Genomic DNA, 20085 nt, shown 5'->3' with positions numbered 1-20085 from the left:
TAAAAACATTAAGTTCTCAAGAAGGAAGGGATTTTTAGCTTTATTATTTACCGCTTGATGCCTAGTTACTGGCCATTTATACAGTTTATCAGAGGTGGCCAGTTTCCTAGGCAACGAGCTCAGGCTCTTTTCTAGAGCGCTTGCAAGCACTGCTCAGAAACTGGCCGGATCCGGTCAGCGTCCGTGCAGAGGCATTCCTCTGATGCTGCAGAGGCAGAGCTGACCCTGCCGGCAGCATCGGACAGATCAGACCAGCGGCTCAGCCATGCTGCCAGCTTACACTTATACAGCTCTGGCAAAAATTAAGAGACCACTGCTAAATGTTCAGTTTATCTGATTTTTCTCTTCATAGGTACATTTTTGAGTAACATGTAAACTGTTCTTTTATTCTATAAACTTCTGACAACATGACTCTGAATTTCCATGCAATAAATTTTGCATTTTCTTTTCTGAAAAGGAGAAATGGTCAAAATAAAAAAAAAAAAACAACAACAACCCAGTGCTTTCAAACTTCAAATAATGCACAGAAAACAAGTTCATAATCATTTAGAAACAACAATACCAATGTTTTAACTCAGGAAGAGTTCAGAAATCAATATTTTGTGGAATAACCACGATTTTTAATCACAGCTTTCATGTGTCTTGGCATGCTTTCCACCAGCTTCTTTAAAGGGACCTGTCAGCAGGATTGTGCACAGTAAACTACAGACAGTGTCAGGTCAGCACAATTATACTGATTACAATCATACCTAGGCTGAAATCTCACATATAATGGTCTGATTGTTTTCCCTATATAAAACCTGCCACAGGGACATACTATAATATATACAAATTGGATTTTACAAGATATAAATTTGGTAACAAGGTGCATGATCGCCCCAAAACTTATGTGATTTCCATTCAAATGGAACTTGCAATACGTTGAGGAACCACGTCTGTAATTAAATTATATTCTCATATAGTTTAATACCATACCATAGTCCACACTGGAAGCCAGGTGCACTGGACACATAGGAGCCACCTGCCAATGCAGGGGCTCAACATCTCTAAATAGTACATCGTATTATATGTATACCCCCGATTTTTCTGTTCCCCTGAGGAATCTCCCCTATGGGAGAGGAAACGCATAGGGAAAGTTATTTGTTTATGGTGGGTACAAAACTTAGCCTGACTTGGGGACTGTCCTTGTCAGGACGGGAGCAGTACAGGGGCACGACCGGGTAGCATAGTCATTTTCTACTTTTCCCTTCCCTGCAAATGTACATGAGGACGCTCCTGAAAAAACGGCTGATGTGGTGAGATCAAACCATTTTTTACTGAGCACTGGTTGTTTTGAGCACTATATGCACTTTTTTATTGTTCTATCCATTAGAAATTATTTTAAAAGGAGACAAATAAAGGTTATATTTTAGATTTATTAGGTTCCTCCTGGCTTCATATATATATTTTCATATAGTTTAACCAATTTTTTTTATATCGTGGTTATCTGATTTCTAACTAGTTTGTCTTTTAGATTGGGACACCGTCTATAGGTGACAAGCGGTTGGCGTCGATCACCTCTGTTATATCTCTATCAGATGCTAACACACGGACGCGGGAAGTGAAACAGACCGTGTCCTATCTGTGGCCAGCTCCTCCACACACATGTTTTACCTTGTTTCAATAAAGAAAAGCTTTACGGGACTTAAAAGGGCCACTCATTCATCTGTTTCTACATATTCGGCATACACCCACTGATGGGGGGAGGTGGGGAGACAGCGTTCGCACAGGAACGTTACAACAGGCATGGCTTTCTCCATCAATGCAGCATCTCTGCTGAATATGGCTTGGGTTTAGCCAGTACACATCACCAATGCACTGAACCCACTATGGTGAGAACACTGGTGGATTTTCCATTTAAAAGCATCATGTACACTTGGAAATATTTCTATCATTATAAAGAAGCATTGTATGTGCCGACTGCTTGTTCTATGTTTCTATTCACTGCACATTGAGCACTGAGGTTTACCCTTGCACAATAAATTTATAATGCCTGTGAGAGTACATAACCAAGAGCTGTAGATTTAAGGCCATTGATCACTATCAGGTTAAACAAAAATAAAAATAGGAAAAATAACTGATGTAGGGCAAAAAACACAGGGTCCGATTTATCAAGGCCGGCGCTGTTCACACTGATCTTGATGAGGAGGTGTGATGGACTAAGACGCTCCTGATTTATGAATATGTACAGTGGGTACGGAAAGTATTCAGACCCCTTTAAATTTTTCACTGTTTCATTGCAGCCATTTGGTAAATTCAAAAAAGTTCATTTTTTTCACATTAATGTTCATTCTGCACCCCATCTGGACTAAAAAAACAAAAAAAAACAAATGTAGAAATTTTTGAAATTTAAAAAAAAAAAAAAAAAGAAAAACTGAAACATCACATGGTCATAAGTATTCAGACACTTTGCTCAGACACTCATATTTTAGTCACATGCTGTAATTTCCTTGTGATCCTCCTCGAGATGGTTCTGCTCCTTCATTGGTGTCCAGCTGTTAATTAAACTGATAGGACTTGATTTGGAAAGGCACACACCTGTCTATGTAAGACCTCACAGCTCACAGTGCATGTCAGACCAAATGAGAATCATGAGGTCAAAGGAACAGACCAAGGAGCTCAGAGCCAGAATTGTGGCAAGGCACAGATCTGACCAAGGTTACAGAAGAATTTCTGCAGTACTCAAGGTTCCTAAGAGCACAGTGGCCTCCATAATCCGTAAATGGAAGAAGTTTGGGACCACCAGAAGTCTTCCTAGACCTGGCCGACCAGCCAAAACTGAGCAATCGTGGGAGAAGAGCCTTGGTGACAGCCTTGGCTGAGCTCCAGAGATGCAGTAGGGAGATGGGAGAAAGTTCCACAAAGTCATCTATCACTGCAGCCCTCCACCAGTCGGGCCTTTATGGCAGAGTGGCCCGACGGAAGCCTCTCCTCGGTGCAAGACATATGAAAGCCTACATAGAGTTTGCTAAAAAACAAATGAAGGACTCCCAGAGTATGAGAAATCCGATTCTCTGGTCTGATGAGACGAAGATAGACCTTTTTGGTTATAATTCTAAGTGGTATGTGTGGAGAAATCCAGGCACTGCTCATCACCTGCCCAATACAATCCCAACAGTGAAACATGGTGGTGGCAGCATCATGCTATGGGGGTGTTTTTCAGCTGCAGGGGCAGGATGACTGGTTGCCATTGAAGGAAACATAAATGTGCCCAAGTACAGAGATATCCTGGATGAAAACATCTTCTAGAGTGCTCAGCACCTCAGACATGGCAGAAGGTTCACCTTCCAACAAGACAATGACCCTAAGCACACTGCTAAAATAACAAAAGAGTGGTTTCAGAACAACTATGTGACCATTCTTGACTGGCCCATCCAGAGCCTTGACCTAAACCCAATTGACCATCTCTGGAGAGACGTGAAAATGGCTGTCCACCAATGTTCACCATTCAACCTGACAGAACTGGAGAGAATCTGCACGGAAGAATGGCAGAGGATCCCCAAATCTAGGTGTGAAAAACTTGTTGCATAATTCCCAAGAAGACTCATGGCTGTACTAGCTCAAAAGGGTGCTTCTACTGAATACGGAGCAAATGGTCTGAATACTTATGTACATGTGATATTTAAGTTTTTCTTTTTTAATAAATTTGCAAAAATGTGTACATTTCTGTTTTTCAGTCAAGATGGAGCGCAGAGTGTACATTAATGAGAAAAAATGAACTTTTTGGAATTTACCAAATGGCTGCAATGAAACAAAGAGTGAAAAATGTAAAGGGGTCTGAATACTTTCCGTATCCACTGCATATTATGTTCGGATTTTTATACTGTATAAGTTTGGAGAAGAAAGGGAACGGCACATGATCCAAGGCACACCACATCCTCTGTAAAACATGGTGGAGGCAACGTGATGGCATGGGCATGCATGGCTTTCAATGGCACTGGGTCACTTGTGTTTATTGATGACATAAGAGCAGACAAGAGTAGCCGGATGAATTCTGAAGTGTACCGGGATATACTTTCAGCCCAGATTCAGCCAAATGCTGCAAAGTTGATTGGACGGCGCTTCATAGTACAGATGGACAATGACCCCAAGCATACATCCAAAGCTACCCAGGAGTTCATGAGTGCCAAAAAGTGGAACATTCTGCAATGGCCAAGTCAATCTCCAGATCTAAACCCAATTGAGCATGCATTTCACTTGCTCAAATCCAGACTTAAGACGGAAAGACCCACAAACAAGCAAGACCTGAAGGCTGCGGCTGTAAAGGCCTGGCAAAGCATTAAGAAGGAGGAAACCCAGCGTTTGGTGATGTCCATGGGTTCCAGACTTAAGGCAGTGATTGCCTCCAAAGGATTTGCAACAAAATATTGAAAATAAAAATATTTTGTTTGGGTTATGTTTATTTGTCCAATTACTTTTGACCTCCTAAAATGTGGAGTGTTTGTAAAGAAATGTGTACAATTCCTACATTTTCTATCAGATATTTTTGTTCAACCCTTCAAATTAAACGTTACAATCTGCACTTGAATTCTGTTGTAGAGGTTTCATTTCAAATCCAATGTGGTGGCATGCAGAGCCCAACTCGCGAAAATTGTGTCACTGTCCAAATATTTCTGGCCCTAACTGTATATGTATTTAATAAAACATGCATGTGAACAGGTTTTCTATGAAAAAGTATAAAGTCCAGAAAAGTTCTACAGGAATTGTGACACCTGGATATTTTTTCCCAACATGTCATTGCCATCACACGGTTTTTCTGTTACGGCACAGCATGGCATGTTACACTATTCAGCTATACAATAAGCATTTCCATATGGAGAAACAACGTTCATGACAGTCATCTCCACCTCCGATCTATACTGCTTATTACCTAGCCCCTATATTCTACAGTAATTATCTATTGATTGTTCAAATTGTTTATTACAAATATTAATGGACAGAACCGTAGGAGAAACCCTAATGTGGACAAAGACTCATTCCAGCAATAAGATTACATGAAGAACATAGGCCGGCTGTCACCTTGGTCTGGGGTTGATAACTGGGCACAAGCGTTATCGTTTTCCTGGATAGCCTTTTTGAAATAGAAGAGTCCTAAATTGTGTTTTCCCATAGCAAAATGGATGCACCCGAGATTGTTCCAAAACATACAGCGAACACATTCACCTAAAATTGAAAAGACAAAACATGAGAACAGAAGCTACACATAGATTACATGTAAATAGCTACAGACAAAAAGCGCAGTAATCATATCCCAGAAAAGAACATGGCAGCGTCTGGAGTAATGCATCCATCACCTATGGGAATCCTGTATCAATGGCGTACAGCAGAGCCCTGAAAGCCACATCCGGCCCTCCGGCTGGTCCAATCTGGCCCATGACAGCGGAAAGGATAAAACAGTGGCCCAGGAGGTGCACCTGCCCTTGCCCGCTGTCAGCATCCTCGGATGCTGGAGCAAGCAGAGTAACGTGTGTGTAGGGGAAGTGTGCCTGTATATAGGGGCAATGTGGGAGGCTATACTGTATATAGGGGGCTATGTGGGGGCTCACACTGTATACAGCGGGCTATGTGGGAGGCTATACTGCATATAGGGGGGCTCTGTGGGAGCTCACACTGTATACAGCAGGCTATGTGGGAGGCTATACTGTATATAGGAAGCTGTGTGGGGGCTCACACTGTATACAGTAGGCTATGTGGGAGGCTGTACTGTATATAGGGGGCTATGTGAGGGCTCACACTGTATACAGCAGGCTATGTGGGAGGCTATACTGTATATAGGAAGCTGTGTGGGGGCTCACACTGTATACAGTGGGCTATGTGGGAGGCTATACTGTATATACGGGGCTATGTGGGGGCTCACACTAAACAGCGGGCTATGTGGGATGCTATACCGTATATAAAAAGCTGTGTGGAGGCTCACTATACAGCGGGCTATGTGGGAGGCTCATACTGCATATAGGGTGGCTATGTGGAGGCTCACTGTATACAGCGGGCTATGCAAGAGGCTATACTGTATATAGGGGGCTATGTGGGGGCTCACACTGTACAGCGGGCTATGTGGAGGCTTATACTGCATATAGGGTGGCTATGTGAGGGCTCACTGTATACAGCGGGCTATGTGGGAGGCTATACTGTATATAGGAAGCTGTGTGGAGGCTCATTCTGTACATATGGCTCTCACTGTATATAGAAAGGCTATATGGGTGCTCATACTATAGGGGGCTCATTAGTTGCTAATATTACAATTATTACACCTACTGCATATTGGGATAGGCTATTGGACATGGGAATAACGCTTTAATGGTAAGCCATCATCAGAAAATACCCTATTGTTGAAACTAGAGTTTTGGGTTACATGATTTTTCTTCTAATTATTTGTATAAAAAAAAAAAAAAAAAAAAACGTTCATATCACAATTTTTACATAAAAATAAAAGTAATAATCCTGCTATTTTCACACAGGTCACTGGGGCCATTTTAGACTAACTTCCTGTCCTATTAAGAACAGTTTTCAGCAAGGCATCTCATCATTACAGGCAGGATTACAATGACTGGTAACATCTATGCACAGCTGGTAACGTAGAATCCAACAATCACAAGCGACAAATTCAGAGCTGACACCCTACCCCTTCCATCGCAACAACATTTGCACACACTCATTAGATGCTTCAATATAAAAGTATTAGTCAGTCTATTGCTGCTAATGTACATATGAATTTTCGTAAAAAAACTGAAAGTTAGAGTCTAAAATAGCCACAGTGGCCGGTGTTAAAATTGCAAGATTTCTAATTTATATTTTTAAATAAGATTATGTTCTTTAGGGAAAAAAAACACTGCCAAAATAAAAAAGCATAACACACTTTACAATAAAGCCCAATTTAAACAGTAGACCATTTTCTGATGATAGTTTTCACTTAATATTTCGGCTGAATAGTGACCCTATTGGAATTCAATGGAGCCAATATGCAGCTTTTCAGTGAGGAAACCACAGTAATTAATATGATGCGGAAAAAAAATGGATATTGCTAGTTTAGAATACCTATAAAGTTTGATCCTGCTGCCATTTACTTTAGTTGTACAAATCTATATCAGTGCTATATTAATACTATATTTTCATTGGTTTGAAATGTTTTTTCAAAAGAAAACGGGACTGAACTGCATGGAAGTACGAACAGGACTAATAAAGAAGTGCAGAGTGTGGCAGACAATATGGTGGGAATGTAGTGATGGGGGGGAGAAAAGGAGTCCTAAATGCAAAACTCATAAGACGCCCATGAGAACGTCGCCCTCAGGAAGCTCTGAAACTGCCGAGCATTACTCTTATAAGAGGAGAGAATGGAAATCAATGATGTGGAAATGTAGCTATTAAAGTACATTGCAGCTCGTTCACCGTCTCAAAGAATAATGTTAGCTGATGGCGAGTTAATATCGATCCCAACAGAAAAAGAATACAAACAATTACAGAAGTCATGCAAAAACTGCGCCGTCTCTTTAAGAACGCAGTTTCCGAGAACCAGTCAGCTAACTATAGACAAGGCCCAATGGAAACTGCATTTAAAATATCATGAGAAGTGCACTTCAATGCAAAAACATCCAGTTTACATGGCGATTCCACCAAGGTCAAGACTTTCAATACACACTGCAGTGTTGCAATGCGGGCACTAGCTACCAAAGCAATGAAATGCTCAGAAATGTATTACCCAGCAGGTAGCAAAAACCAATTTGTACTCCTTTGGTGGTTATATGGGGTAAACGGTTTAAAGGTAAATCACGGCTCTTTTTGGACTAGTTGTAAACAGCGCAGGATTGGGGATCCATTCCTAACCGGAATCATTGCAGAACTAAAGATGCAAAAACGTCTTTATTCACAGATTGTGCAAGGCATAACGGACTGGGGTGAAATGTTTTTCGGTCATTAGATCATCTGTATGCCAGAAAAGAAGGTAAAGAGAACATGTAGTAAATATAGGATAGCAAAGTATTTGCTGGAGAGGAGTGGGGTAAAACTTTCCTAGCCGAGGTGTCTGGACAGGAGGTGTCTGCTACACGCAGCTGCTCTCCCCACCATACAGGCTACATGCGGTGAAGGCTCTCCCCACCATACAGGCTACACGCGGTGAAGGGTCTCCCCGCCATACAGGCTACACGCGGTGAAGGCTCTCCCCGCCATACAGGCTACACCCGGTGAAGGCTCACCCCGCCATACAGGCTACACGCGGTGAAGGCTCTCCCCGCCATACAGGCTACACGCGGTGAAGGCTCTCCCCGCCATACAGGCTACACGCGGTGAAGGCTCTCCCCGCCATACAGGCTACACGCGGTGAAGGGTCTCCCCGCCATACAGGCTACACCAGGTGAAGGCTCTCCCCGCCATACAGGCTACACGTGGTGAAGACTCTCCCCACCATACAGACTACACCTGGTGAAGGCTCTCCCCGCCATACAGACTACACCTGGTGAAGGCTCTCCCCGCCATACAGGCTACACCTGGTGAAGGCTCTCCCCGCCATACAGGCTATACGCAGCTGCTCTCCCCGCCATACAGGCTACACCTGGTGAAGGCTCTCCCCGCCATACAGGCTACACGCGGTGAAGGCTCTCCCCGCCATACAGGCTACACGTGGTGAAGACTCTCCCCACCATACAGACTACACCTGGTGAAGGCTCTCCCCGCCATACAGACTACACCTGGTGAAGGCTCTCCCCGCCATACAGGCTACACCTGGTGAAGGCTCTCCCCGCCATACAGGCTACACCTGGTGAAGGCTCTCCCCGCCATACAGGCTACACCTGGTGAAGGCTCTCCCCGCCATACAGGCTACACGCGGTGAAGGCTCTCCCCGCCATACAGGCTACACGCGGTGAAGACTCTCCCCACCGTACAGACTACACCTGGTGAAGGCTCTCCCCGCCATACAGACTACACCTGGTGAAGGCTCTCCCCGCCATACAGACTACACCTGGTGAAGGCTCTCCCCGCCATACAGGCTTCACGCGGTGAAGGCTCTCCCCGCCATACAGGCTACACGCGGTGAAGGCTCTCCCCGCCATACAGGCTACACCTGGTGAAGGCTCTCCCCGCCATACAGGCTACACCTGGTGAAGGCTCTCCCCGCCATACAGGCTACACGCGGTGAAGGCTCTCAGCGCCATACAGGCTACACGCAGTGAAGGCTCTCAGCGCCATACAGGCTACACGCGGTGAAGGCTCTCAGCGCCATACAGGCTACACGCGGTGAAGGCTCTCAGCGCCATACAGGCTACACGCGGTGAAGGCTCTCAGCGCCATCCAGGCTACACGCGGTGAAGGCTCTCCCCGCCATACAGGCTACACGCGGTGAAGGCTCTCCCCGCCATACAGGCTACACGCGGTGAAGGCTCTCAGCGCCATACAGGCTACACGCGGTGAAGGCTCTCAGCGCCATACAGGCTACACGCGGTGAAGGCTCTCAGCGCCATACAGGCTACACGCGGTGAAGGCTCTCCCCGCCATACAGGCTACACGCGGTGAAGGCTCTCAGCGCCATACAGGCTACACGCGGTGAAGGCTCTCAGCGCCATACAGGCTACACGCGGTGAAGGCTCTCAGCGCCATAAAGGCTACACGCGGTGAAGGCTCTCAGCGCCATACAGGCTACACGCGGTGAAGGCCCTCTCCGCCATACAGGCTACACCTGGTGAAAGCTCTCCCTGCCATACAGGCTACATGCGGTGAAGGCTCTCCCCGCCATACAGGCTACACCTGGTGAAAGCTCTCCCCGCCATACAGGCTACACGCGGTGAAGGCTCTCCCCACCATACAAAAGGCAGCAGTTCTCCCCTGTACATTACAGTCAGTCAATTGACTTCAGAGGGAACTATGTATTACTGGGTCAGCTAATCATTACTAGGTTCTATGGACGCGCTATGAAAATTAGCAACCAGCAGTGACAACTTGTGGGGTCAGGGCCACAGAAAACATATCTAGACACTGGCAAGGGTCTCAGAGGTGTCTCTCATTGTGTATATATGGTATAGTCTATGGATACAAGATAGGAATACTGATGTGAAGAGAATTATTAGTATGTACCTCCCATGTGCCACTAAACACTATGGTCAAACAAATACATAAACTACTTACCAGTTTTCATGAAACCTGGATGTTCCGAAATATTTGAAGAGTTCAGTAATTTCACAGCTTTTCGATAGTTGCCTCTGAGGTACTCAAAATTACTTTTTAAGAACAATGAGGGTGCAGACTAAAAAGAAGCAAAAATATAAGAGAAGGTTTCTAAACAAACTCAATGAAATGAAATATAAATTAAACTTTAAAAGGGGTTGTTCAACTAAGCATACCTTCCTTTAATACTGTAGTCCCCCAAGTAATAAAAAAACAAAAAAACAAGTTATACTCACCTCCAACACCGGTGATATCGGCACAGGGTCCCCTAATGCTTACATGAGATTTATATGCAATGTGAGCGCTGCAGTTAATGGGATGCTTTGCTCACACTTCCCATGGACATCCGATGGAAGTTAAAGTGAAGCAGCCCATCAGCCTTTGGCTTACTGATGTTCCTGGTATTCCAAAAGATCAGTAAATTTATGGGGCTCCAGTAACAACTTATTTCCCGAACACCGATCCATACATTCTCTAGTGGCTATGCCAGGTACTGGAGCGCCTAATCATTTACCAGGCACAGCCACATGTATCTGTAGTGGCTACGTCTAGTACCGCAGCTTCCAGTAGCTCTGGCCCATTCAAGGCCACATAAAGCTCCAAAACCTAATCAAACAAAAAATGATCTAATAAATTGAACATTGTGCTTGATAAATAAAGAAAGGGTTCGTGAGCGTCGCTGCCCCTTTAATCATCTGATCAGCAAGAATGATACGATGTGGAACTCCATCATGAGAACACCGATACCCCATATATGCGGGTAAACCACTGTTTGGGAGCTGGCAGGGCTCGGAAGGGAACGAGCGCAGTTTAAATTTTAGAGCACAAAATTGTCTGGAATGGACAGCGGATGCCATGTCAGGTATGCAGTGCCCCTGATGTGACTGAATAGTGTAAACTCCCCACAAGTGACCCCATTTTGGAAATTAGACCCATCAATGAATTTATCTAGATGTGTGGTGAGCACCTTGAACCCTCATGTGCTTCACAGAAGTTTATAACTTAGAGCTATGAAAATTTTTCCCACCAAAATTTTTTAACCGCAATTATTTCATTTTCACAAGAATAGCAGTAGAAAATGAATCCCAAAGTTAGTTGTGCGATTTCTACTGAGTGTGCCGATACTCTATACTTTGGGGAAAACTACTGTTTGGGAGCACGGAAGGGCTCGGGAAAGGAAGGAGTGACGTTTTAGAACACAGACGTTGATGTGTCATGTCATGTTTAGAGAGCCCCTGATGTGCTTAAACAGTGAAAACCGTCACAATTAACCCCGTTTTGGAAACTAGACCCATCGAGGAATTTATCTAGACATGTGGTGAGCCCCTTGAACCCACAGGTGCTTCACAGAATTTGACAACGTTGAACTGTGAAAACGGAATTTTTTTTTTTTCACAAAAACGTTATTTTAGTCATTTTCATGAGGCTAGCAGGAGAAAGTGGACCCCAAAATATGTGGTGCTATTTCTCATGAGTACACGGATACCCCATATATGGTCGAAAACTACTTTTGAGGCACAGTGAAAAGCTCAGAAGGGAAGAAGTGCGATAGTTTACTGGAATGGCTTGAGGGTGCCATGTCACATTGGCAGAGTCCCGAAAAAGCGAAAACAGCAGAAACCCCATAAGTGACCCTATTTTATAAACTACACCTCTCAATAAATTAATCTAGGGGTGCAGTGAGCATGTTGACACCATATGTGCCTCACAGAAATTTACGGGTATGTGAACACGATTTGCCTGCGGATCCGCAGAGGATTGGACGCTGTGGATTCGCAGCAGCTTTCCATCTGGTTTACAGTACCATGTAAACCAATGGAAAACAAAATCCGCAGTGCATATGCTGCGGAAAATACCGCACGGACACGCTGCGGTTTATTTTCTGCAGCATGTCAATTCTTTGTGCGGATTCCGCAGCGTTTTACACCTGCTCCTCAATAGGAATCCGCAGATGTTAAAACGCAGGTGACATCCGTACAAGAAATGCTGGAAATTAGCAGGTAAAACGCAGTGCGTTTTACCTGCGACTTTTTCAAAAACTGAGCAGAAAAATCTGCCACGTGGGCACATAGCCTATACCATTGGATAGTAAAGTAAGAATAATTACATTCTTACCACTAGGTAATTAATTTTACCATGACCTCATGGGTGTTTTCCAGAAACAATCAGTAGTGGATGGTGCCCAGTGAAAATTGCAAACTGCCATTGTATTGCCCAGTACATTATGCCCAGCTCATGCTTCTGGAGACACGCATCTGTAAATCAAGCAGGCTCTCTCATCAGTACAGAAGTGCCAAACATGTGGGCGCTAAATGTGGTTTAGGCACAACATGGCTTAGAGTAGCGAGGGGCATTTGGGAGTCCAGAATTAGCTACATTTCTTTTGAGGGGCGAGGAGCAATAGTACTTTTCCCGAGGCTTTGTGCTACCAGTAAGGAGGTAGCCCCCTATATTTCTGTTAACAGATGACAGACCTGAGTGGGGACTTGCTTTTTTTGTGGATTGAGTTGAAGCTTTTATTGGGAACACTTTACATAAAATTTGGGATTACATTTATCCAGAGCTCTAAGCTGAGCACTTACTTTGGGGTTTCCAGCTAAATCTTCGAATGACATAATTCAGATGAAACCCCCGGGGGATCCATTCACTATAATGGGGCAGCAGAGTTACTCTGGACTCCCTCTGGCCTCTGTTCAGCCGTGGCAGTTTTTTCAGAAGTGCACAAAACTGTGGCTGACGGCACTTTTATGCAATCCTAAAAAGAAAGACACCGTCGGATCACAGGTAAGACTGTGTCCACAGTGCCTCCATCTGCCTCACTATACGGAATTTTCCGCTGGAGGTTCCACCTGAATCATATTTCAGAGATTTACTTGGAAACCCCGGTGTAAGAGCTCAGAGTGCATGATAAATGTGCGCCAAGCCTTACTACAGTCTTTGGGAGGCAAAACGAACAAATCAACAGCAGTAGGAGAATTAGTTTCATTTATATTTTACGCACTTCCTCGTGCGGAATAAGTGATTAGATAACATTATATTTGGGGGTCGCTGCAATTACGAGGATACTAGATTTACATAGTTTTTCATGTTTGCTGCTGTCACATACTAAAAGATGCTTCTTTAAAAAAAAAAATTGTTTTTGTATCGCTATATTTTGAGCGCAATAATATTTCCATATTTCTGCCTTAAGTGATGTGATGGCTTGCTTTTTGCAAGACAAGTTAGCTTTTAATTGGTGTCATTTTTGGTCACGTCGTCTTTTTGATTGTATTCTGTGATTGTGCTCTGAAACAAGCCCCTTAGATCATGCTCTGTGCATGGCCTAATGGGCTTGCCATAGCCTGTTAACCTGGAGCCCCCTCCCTCTCTGCCTTCTAAACACTGCGATCAATACTGATCACGGCATTTAGGGGGTTAAACTTCTGGAGGCAGTGTGGACATCCCTCCTGGCAGTGAGTCGGGTGTCATCTATCATGCTAGCTTAACACGCGGCGGCGCCTTGACGTATATATACCTCATTGGTCGGGAAGTCCTTCCATTCCATGATGTATATAGATACGCCAAATGTTCTGAAGGGGTTAAATTGTGACTTAATTTTTACTTCATACTGCACATGAAAATAAGTAACTTTATTATACATCTTATCATAGAAATCTGCTTCTTTCTCTGCCAGAATTAGTAACATAGTAACATAGTTAGTAAGGCCGAAAAAAGACATTTGTCCATCCAGTTCAGCCTATATTCCATCATAATAAATCCCCAGATCTACGTCCTTCTACAGAACCTAATAATTGTATGATACAATATTGTTCTGCTCCAGGAAGACATCAAGGCCTCTCTTGAACCCCTCGACTGAGTTCGCCATCACCACCTCCTCAGGCAAGCAATTCCAGATTCTCACTGCCCTAACAGTAAAGAATCCTCTTCTATGTTGGTGGAAAAACCTTCTCTCCTCCAGACGCAAAGAATGCCCCCTTGTGCCCGTCACCTTCCTTGGTATAAACAGATCCTCAGCGAGATATTTGTATTGTCCCCTTATATACTTATACATGGTTATTAGATCGCCCCTCAGTCGTCTTTTTTCTAGACTAAATAATCCTAATTTCGCTAATCTATCTGGGTATTGTAGTTCTCCCATCCCCTTTATTAATTTTGTTGCCCTCCTTTGTACTCTCTCTAGTTCCATTATATCCTTCCTGAGCACCGGTGCCCAAAACTGGACACAGTACTCCATGTGCGGTCTAACTAGGGATTTGTACAGAGGCAGTATAATGCTCTCATCATGTGTATCCAGACCTCTTTTTATGCACCCCATGATCCTGTTTGCCTTGGCAGCTGCTGCCTGGCACTGGCTGCTCCAGGTAAGTTTATCATTAACTAGGATCCCCAAGTCCTTCTCCCTGTCAGATTTACCCAGTGGTTTCCCGTTCAGTGTGTAATGGTGATATTGATTCCCTCTTCCCATGTGTATAACCTTACATTTATCATTGTTAAACCTCATCTGCCACCTTTCAGCCCAAGTTTCCAACTTATCCAGATCCATCTGTAGCAGAATACTATCTTCTCTTGTATTAACTGCTTTACATAGTTTTGTATCATCTGCAAATATCGATATTTTACTGTGTAAACCTTCTACCAGATCATTAATGAATATGTTGAAGAGAACAGGTCCCAATACTGACCCCTGCGGTACCCCACTGGTCACAGCGACCCAGTTAGAGACTATACCATTTATAACCACCCTCTGCTTTCTATCACTAAGCCAGTTACTAACCCATTTACACACATTTTCCCCCAGACCAAGCATTCTCATTTTGTGTACCAACCTCTTGTGCGGCACGGTATCAAACGCTTTGGAAAAATCGAGATATACCACGTCCAATGACTCACCGTGGTCCAGCCTATAGCTTACCTCTTCATAAAAACTGATTAGATTGGTTTGACAGGAGCGATTTCTCATAAACCCATGCTGATATGGAGTTAAACAGTTATTCTCATTGAGATAATCCAGAATAACATCCCTCAGAAACCCTTCAAATATTTTACCAACAATAGAGGTTAGACTTACTGGCCTATAATTTCCAGGTTCACTTTTAGAGCCCTTTTTGAATATTGGCACCACATTTGCTATGCGCCAGTCCTGCGGAACAGACCCTGTCGCTATAGAGTCACTAAAAATAAGAAATAATGGTTTATCTATTACATTACTTAGTTCTCTTAGTACTCGTGGGTGTATGCCATCCGGACCCGGAGATTTATCTATTTTAATCTTATTTAGCCGGTTTCGCACCTCTTCTTGGGTTAGATTGGTGACCCTTAATATAGGGTTTTCATTGTTTCTTGGGATTTCACCTAGCATTTCATTTTCCACCGTGAATACCGTGGAGAAGAAGGTGTTTAATATGTTAGCTTTTTCCTCGTCATCTACAACCATTCTTTCCTCACTATTTTTTAAGGGGCCTACATTTTCAGTTTTTATTCTTTTACTATTGATATAGTTGAAGAACAGTTTGGGATTAGTTTTACTCTCCTTAGCAATGTGCTTCTCTGTTTCCTTTTTGGCAGCTTTAATTAGTTTTTTAGATAAAGTATTTTTCTCCCTATAGTTTTTTAGAGCTTCAATGGTGCCATCCTGCTTTAGTAGTGCAAATGCTTTCTTTTTACTGTTAATTGCCTGTCTTACTTCTTTGTTTAGCCACATTGGGTTTTTCCTATTTCTAGTCCTTTTATTCCCACAAGGTATAAACCGCTTACACTGCCTATTTAGGATGTTCTTAAACATTTCCCATTTATTATCTGTATTCTCATTTCTGAGGATATTGTCCCAGTCTACCAGATTAAGGGCATCTCTAAGCTGTTCAAACTTTGCCTTCCTAAAGTTCAATGTTTTTGTGACTCCCTGACAAGTCCCCCTAGTGAAAGACAGGTGAAACTGCACAATATTGTGGTCGCTATTTCCTAAATGCCCGACCACCTGCAGATTTGTTATTCTGTCAGGTCTATTAGATAGTATTAGGTCTAAAAGTGCTGCTCCTCTGGTTGGATTCTGCACCAATTGTGAAAGATAATTTTTCTTGGTTATTAGCAGAAACCTGTTGCCTTTATGGGTTTCACAGGTTTCTGTTTCCCAGTTAATATCCGGGTAGTTAAAGTCCCCCATAACCAGGACCGTCATTATAAAATTCTCAGTTTTGATGTCAATTCTGTGTTCAGTGAAGACTTTCCCATTACGGAGATAAGAGATGGCGGCTGCTACTGAGGAGATTCTCTGTAGATGGGAGGTAGGAGCTCCCTCCTATCAGTAATGGGAAAGGGTCTTCAATGAATACAGATCTTACCTCAGAATTGAGAATCTCAATGACGGATCAATTCTGGCAGAGAAAGAAGCAGATTCCTCTGATGAGATATCACACGGTTGCTTAATATTAAGTGATAGGCTCCAGAGAGTCCTTCATTGAGACTGTTGTGCACAACCCCCGCAGGTCCGTCCTTTCTTTATATTTCACATTCCTTCTGAATCCACTTCTAGCTATAACAAAAAAATACCCTACCGTGAAGTTTTGTTTGTTTTGCTGTGCATGAAGCCAAGAAACATTCTTACATCTCCTTTCCCTAATAAATATGTACCGTATATACAAGTGTGTAAGCAGAGTTTGTCAGCACATTGTCAGCTTATACACGAGTTACGCTACAGAAAGCCAGCGGGGTAGGGGGACGGCGGAGCAGCGGGTGCCAGAAGCCGGCGCACACATCATACTCACCTACCTGCGCGCCCTCGGTGCTGGCACTGCATCTCGTTCCGGCCTGCGGCGCCTGCCTGCAGCTCTTCCTGAAAAAGCGGTCACGGTGCCCTGCTCATTAAGGTAATGAATACGGACGCGTCTCCACTCCCATAGGAGTGGAGTGCATATTCATTACCTTAATGAGCGGTGCCAGTGATCACTCGGCAGAAAGAGCCGTAGGCAGACGCCGCAGGCCGGAACGAGATGCAGTGCCAGCACCGAGGGCGCGCAGATAGGCGAGTAAGATGTTTTGTTTTTTTTCAATAGGAAACATGCACACAGGTATAGGGGATAAGGAGAATGCAGACAGGGACGGAACTGGGAGGCATTCATAGCAGGACAGGGAAGGGGGAGGCATGCATAACAGGGAAGGAACAAGGGGAGGCATGCATACAGGGACGGAAAGGGGGAGGCATTCATACAGGGACTGAAAGGGGAAGGCATGCATACACAGGGAAGGAACGGGGGAGGCATGCATACCAGGACAGGGAAGGCTGAGGCATGCATACAGGGACGGAACTGGGAGGCATGCATATAGGGACGGAACGGGGGAGGGAGGCATGCATACAGGGATGGAACGGGGGAGGGAGGCATGCATACAGGGATGGAACAGGGGAGGCATTCATACCAGGACAGGTAAAGCGGAGGCATGCATACAGGGACGGAACTGGGAGGCATGCATACAGGGACGGAACTGGCAGGCATTCATACCAGGACAGGGAAGACTGAGGCATGCATACAGGGACGGAACTGGGAGGCATGCATACAGGGACGGAACTGGGAGGCATGCATACAGGGATGGAACTGGCAGGCATTCATACCAGGACAGGGAAGACTGAGGCATGCATACAGGGACGGAACTGGGAGGCATGCATACAGGGACGGAACTGGGAGGCATGCATACAGGGACGGAACTGGGATGCATGCATACATGGACAGGGAAGGCTGAGGCATGCATACAGGGACAGAACGGGGGAGGGAGGCGTGCATAGAGGGGCAGGGGAGGCATTCATACCAGGACAGGGAAGGGGGAAGCATGCAGACAGGGATAGGGAGGCATTCCTACCAGGACAAGGAAGGGGGAGCCATGCATAGCAGGACAGGGATGAGGGGACAATGCATACCTGGCTTATGCTCGAGTCAATAAGCTTACCCAGTTTACCGTGGCAAAAGTAGGTGCCTCGGCTTATACTTTGGTCGGCTTATACTAGAGTACAGGTACGGACTGAGGCTGAAATTCAGCCATAGCATTTGAAATCACAGGCCTATTTTCTCCCCATCCCCAAGCACCAGATGGGAATATATTACTAATATTACCCTGGATAGAGGAAATCAAGATTTCTGACAAAACCAATATTTCTAATGACACCAATGGCCTGCTAGGGTAAGTGAATGAGTCACCAACTTTGTGCTCCGTCACAACTCTTAACAGTAAGGGTGTCTTGAGAAGACAGATTCTGCTAGCAACGTAGCAGACAAGGCAGGCCACGACCAGACAGGCCCTTCTGGCATTTGCCAGAATTGCTAGCCCGGCCCTGCTCGAGTATATATGGTACATATGAGAATTGATTACTAATTCCATTTACTTTTTAGTCATCGTAGTACCAAACTCTGGAAGTGTTCAGCATATAATTTACTCACATTTCCAGATGTGTTCATGACAGACTTGATCTCCCTTTTGCAGGCTTTCAGAGACTTCATCTGAATGTACGCCCGTACTTTGCACTGAAGGTGAGAGCAGGACATAAAAGCGGTAAGAGCAGGTAACAGCACCGAGCACCCGCACATGTCTCCGGGGTTATTAGTAGGCGGTTTATATTACTGCCCAGAGTTATGCTATATTCTGACATGTATCCATAAGTTCTCAATCCTAATGTTGCCTTTTATGAAACGTGATGCTTTTACCTGATGAATTTTGGACTTTGCAGGTTCGAGCTGAGCGCCTCCCTCAGACTTCATGTTCAGGGCTTCTTTGTTGGTGCTGTTATTGTTTGTCTGCAAATATAAAAAAATAATACAAATGTTTTATGATTCTAAATCAGGGAAACGTTCTACAATAGCATTCAGCTGTACAGTGCCCCCTCACTCTGGGTTTGAGCAGCAGTTGAGGCTCTATGGCAGGGTTCCCCCACCTATGGCTCGCAGCTGTCTGCTTCCCCAGCGTGTTAAGGTACCGTCACATTTAGCGACGCTGCAGTGATCTAGACAACGATCCCGATCGCTGCAGCGTCGCTGTGTGGTCGCTGGAGAGCTGTCACACAGACAGCTCTCCAGCGACCAACTATGCGAAGTCCCATGGTAACCAGGGTAAACATCGGGTTACTAAGCGCAGGGCCGCGCTTAGTAACCCGATGTTTACCCTGGTTACCAGCGTAAACGTAAAAAAAACCAAACACTACATACTTACATTCCAGTGTCTGTCCTCCGGCGCTCTGCTTCTCTGCACTGTGTAAGCGCCGGCCGGAAAGCACAGCGGTGACGTCACCGCTGTGCTTTACGGCCGGCGCTAGTGCAGAGAAGCAGAATTGTGCACCTGTGTCTCAGCCTGTCTCACCCTTCATCTTTGGTGCGGGTTTGGCAGTGTGGAAGCCAGATCTGAAATGTCTGCACTGGACCTGATCGGCCTTTACCTGCGCTTGCCTTTCCTGGCACCAAGGGAGTGATTCTGAAAATGCTCCAGGTACAGTTCGCATGTAATGTGGTCTTTTTTTTTTTTTTTTAATACTCTTTATACATTCAGGAGGCCATAATGGCACAACGTAAATAAAATACGTAGATTAGGACTGCCCCATTATGAGAATGCCGTGAAGTGGCGGGGTAGCTCAAAGAATTGATCAATTGTTTGCTAAATGTCTCATATTTGAAATACAGTTAGAATTTATGTGCAATTGCACTTCAGTTATTGCGTTCTGACCATAAGCAGTGCTGGCTTCTTCCCTTTTTTTTAATCCCCACATGTACTTAAGCTAACAGATGTAAATCATTCAGCTGAGGTGAGGAAAACAATCTCCGAGCCCTAAAAAATACTCGGGGGACACCCGACCATGCTCAGGAAATCTCAAGTAACGAGTATATTCGCTCATCACTAAGCCCAATATGAAAAAAAACT

At 44.5% G+C, this 20085-nt stretch overlaps 1 protein-coding gene across 2 annotated transcripts in view; it reads right to left on the bottom strand.

Moving 5' to 3' along the window:
• CNOT10 (CCR4-NOT transcription complex subunit 10) overlaps positions 1–20085 on the bottom strand; it is a 147181-nt gene that overhangs the window by 73300 nt on the left and 53796 nt on the right. For both annotated transcript variants that reach the window (XM_069730030.1, XM_069730029.1), the window contains 4 exons: positions 18882–18971; positions 18618–18701; positions 10156–10273; positions 5059–5202 (listed from right to left, as the gene is read on the bottom strand). In XM_069730030.1, coding sequence (XP_069586131.1) covers positions 5059–5202; positions 10156–10273; positions 18618–18701; positions 18882–18971 — 436 coding nt within the window. The remainder of the gene's footprint in view (positions 1–5058; positions 5203–10155; positions 10274–18617; positions 18702–18881; positions 18972–20085) is intronic.

This window comes from Ranitomeya imitator, chromosome 6 (genome assembly GCF_032444005.1).
Source record: "Ranitomeya imitator isolate aRanImi1 chromosome 6, aRanImi1.pri, whole genome shotgun sequence".
NCBI classification, from domain to species: Eukaryota; Metazoa; Chordata; class Amphibia; order Anura; family Dendrobatidae; genus Ranitomeya; species Ranitomeya imitator.
Note: the sequence above shows the minus strand (reverse complement) of the source record. Positions and strands in the feature narration are given on the sequence as shown.